The sequence below is a fragment of the Nicotiana tomentosiformis genome, chromosome 2 (assembly GCF_000390325.3).
Source record: "Nicotiana tomentosiformis chromosome 2, ASM39032v3, whole genome shotgun sequence".
Classification (NCBI taxonomy): domain Eukaryota; kingdom Viridiplantae; phylum Streptophyta; class Magnoliopsida; order Solanales; family Solanaceae; genus Nicotiana; species Nicotiana tomentosiformis.
Window position 1 is genome coordinate 89460334 of NC_090813.1, and position 2730 is coordinate 89463063.

Consider the following 2730-nt stretch of genomic DNA (forward strand, 5'->3'; position numbering starts at 1 on the left):
CGTTAAGAATATATATGTAATATGTATATTAAATAAGTAATAAAAATCCCTTTCTTATCGTGGGTTGTGGCATTATACAAGCAAAAGTGTTAAAACTTAAAAGTGTTTCTTTATAGTTGTCCACTTGTCCAGTACCCTTCTTTACCAATACTCTATTAGGAATTCAGATTTGAGACACAAACCCTAACGTCTAAAAGTGTTAATTTCAGTATTACACCCAGCAGCCAGAGCAGCAGACTCACTGTCTCCCTCTTGCTAACTTGCCTCTCTATCTCGCCTCTCCCTCTCGCCAACTCGCCAACTCGTCGTCTCTCCTCTCCCTGTCGTCATAGCCAGAGCCCAGAGCATCAGATGATAAGTTTCTTTTCTTGTTGAAATTACAACTGTTGCCTTCTCTGCCTTGTGCTGTTTTGAGATCGATTTTGACAGTTTTTGTTTAAATATCTGTTAAGGAAATGGTTATTTTCATTCCTTTTCTTTTCTTGATGTAGTGACTCATAGCATGACTGAAAATATACAAAGTGATAAGATGATGGGTGAAAGTGGGGCTTCTAATTCAAATGCAATAAGCCAATTTGAAACAACAGAGTCAAATATAACCAAAAAAAGGAAAAAAAGGTCTATTGTGTGGGATCATTTTACAGAAATTATTACTTCCGAAGGGAGTACAAAAGCAAAATGTGACTATTGCTTTATTGAATATTGTTTTAAGACCAAAGACGGTACGTCGACACTTCTTTCTCATATGTTTATATTTCCAAAATGCATTGCTATTGTTGATAAAAAAACAATCAAATTTAGGTTTTCAATCTGTTTCGGGGGTAGTCAGGGTGACGTAGCTGTTGTTACTTGGAAATTTGATCAAGAAGAGTGTAGGAAGGCGTTATGTCGTATGGTAATAGTTGATGAGCTTCCTTTCAACTTTGTTGAGAAAGAAGGTTTTAGAGACTTTATGACAGTGGCGCAACCTTATTTTCGAATCCCTTCCCGTAGTACTGTAACTAGGGATTGTTTTGATCTTTTTAATGAAGAAAAGCAAAAGTTGAAGAGGTCTTTTATAGAAACGAAACAAAGAGTATGTATTACCACTGATACCTGGACTTCTATACAAAGAATCAATTATATGTGTATCACTGCCCATTGGATTGATAGTGAATGGAATATGCATAAAAGAATAATTAATTTTTGTCCTATTGTTAGTCATAAAGGCGAAGATATGGCAAATGCTATTGGTAGGTGCTTACGTGAGTGGGGGATAAATAAGATCTTCACTGTTACAGTTGATAATGCAAGCTCCAATGATGTGACAGTAAAAGAATTGTCTAAGCAATTAACAAAAATGGGAACTAATTTGATGAACGGTAATCACCTTCACGTGAGATGTATGGCTCACATCATGAATCTTGTGGTCCAGGATGGTTTAAAAGAATCTTCAGTGTCTATTGAACGTGTTAGGCATGAAGTGAGATATGTTAGGCAGTCTCCTGTGAGGTTGAAGAGGTTTCAAGAATGTTTTGATAATGAACAACTCAATTGTAAAAAAACTTTATGCTTGGATGTTCCAACTAGGTGGAATTCCACCTACTTGATGTTGCGTAGGGCTGTTGAATTTGAAAGTGTATTTTCACATTATGCATCTAGTGAAATTGGCCTAAGACATTATCTTGAGCATTCTTATATTGAAGTTGGAATTCCTACAAGTGAACTTTTGAGTAGTGATTGGGAGAATGTAAAAAGAATTACAAAGTTTCTTGAAATCTTTTATCTTCTTACTTTGAAAATATCTTGATCACGTTATGTTACATCGAATATTCATTTTCTTGAAATTTGTGCGGTTGCTGTTTATTTGAAGCAATTGATAGCAAATGAAGATACAGTTTTAAGTGAAATGGCAAAGAAGATGAAGGAAAACTTTAATAAGTATTGGGGTGATCCAGGGAAAATGAACAAGATAATTTTCATCTTATGTATTTTGGATCCACGTTACAAGCTCGAATCAGTTGGTTATGCACTTGTAAAGATGTTTGGTGAAGATCTGGGGGAAACTATACAAGCAGAAGTGAAGAAGTACATGACTTCGTTATTTTGTGAGTATGTAAAGTCCAGCTCAAAAGGTGTCGTGCTTGCTTCATCTTCAGATTATTCTTCATTGGACACTTCTACTTCCGGGCTTTCTAACAGTCAAGTAAGCACCCAAAATACAGGACTTTTGGAATCACTTGCAAGATATAAAAAAATATAAAAGTGGGAGTGGAGGTGTAGATACTAAAACAGAGTTAGATAAATATTTTGGTGAAGAAACTGAGGATGACACTAAAGAATTTGATGTTCTTCTCTGGTGAAAATTGAACTCAGCTAGAATTTCTGTTCTTGCGGAGATGGCTCGTGATGTATTAGCGACTCCGGTTTCAAGCGTGACATCCGAATGTGCGTTTAGTACGGGAGGGCATCTTCTTGATTCATTTAGGAGTTCATTAACTCCTAAATTGGTGCAAGCTCTAGTGTGTCTTCAAGATTGGCTTCGAAATGAAAAATTAAAACAACCTGTTAGTGTTGAGGAAGATATTGATAAAATCGAGCAGCTTGAACAAGGTAATAATATTGTTACTATATTTGTTGTATATAAGTGTTGTGGATATGCTTATATTTATTACACGACTCATTATTTTAATTTGTTTTCTTCAGATTTAACCAGCGATGGAAAAGACCCTTCCGTAATTGACGTGTAGT

General features: G+C 35.6%; 1 protein-coding gene across 1 annotated transcript; it reads left to right on the forward strand.

Moving 5' to 3' along the window:
- The first annotated feature begins 502 nt into the window (after positions 1-502).
- On the forward strand, positions 503-2242 carry LOC138905232 (zinc finger BED domain-containing protein RICESLEEPER 2-like). The gene is made up of 2 exons (XM_070193738.1): positions 503-1729; positions 1853-2242. Exons 1-2 carry the CDS (start codon positions 503-505, stop codon positions 2240-2242), a joined length of 1617 nt encoding a protein of 538 aa, XP_070049839.1.
- Positions 2243-2730: the final 488 nt, after the last annotated feature.

Coding starts and splice junctions, on each gene's coding strand:
- LOC138905232 (XM_070193738.1), top strand. CDS start 503: ATGACTGAAAATATACAAAGTGATAAGATGATGGGTGAAAGTGGGGCT. Junction 1,730..1,852: donor TGAGTAGTGATTGGGAGAAT/GTAAAAAGAATT, acceptor GTTTATTTGAAG/CAATTGATAGCAAATGAAGA.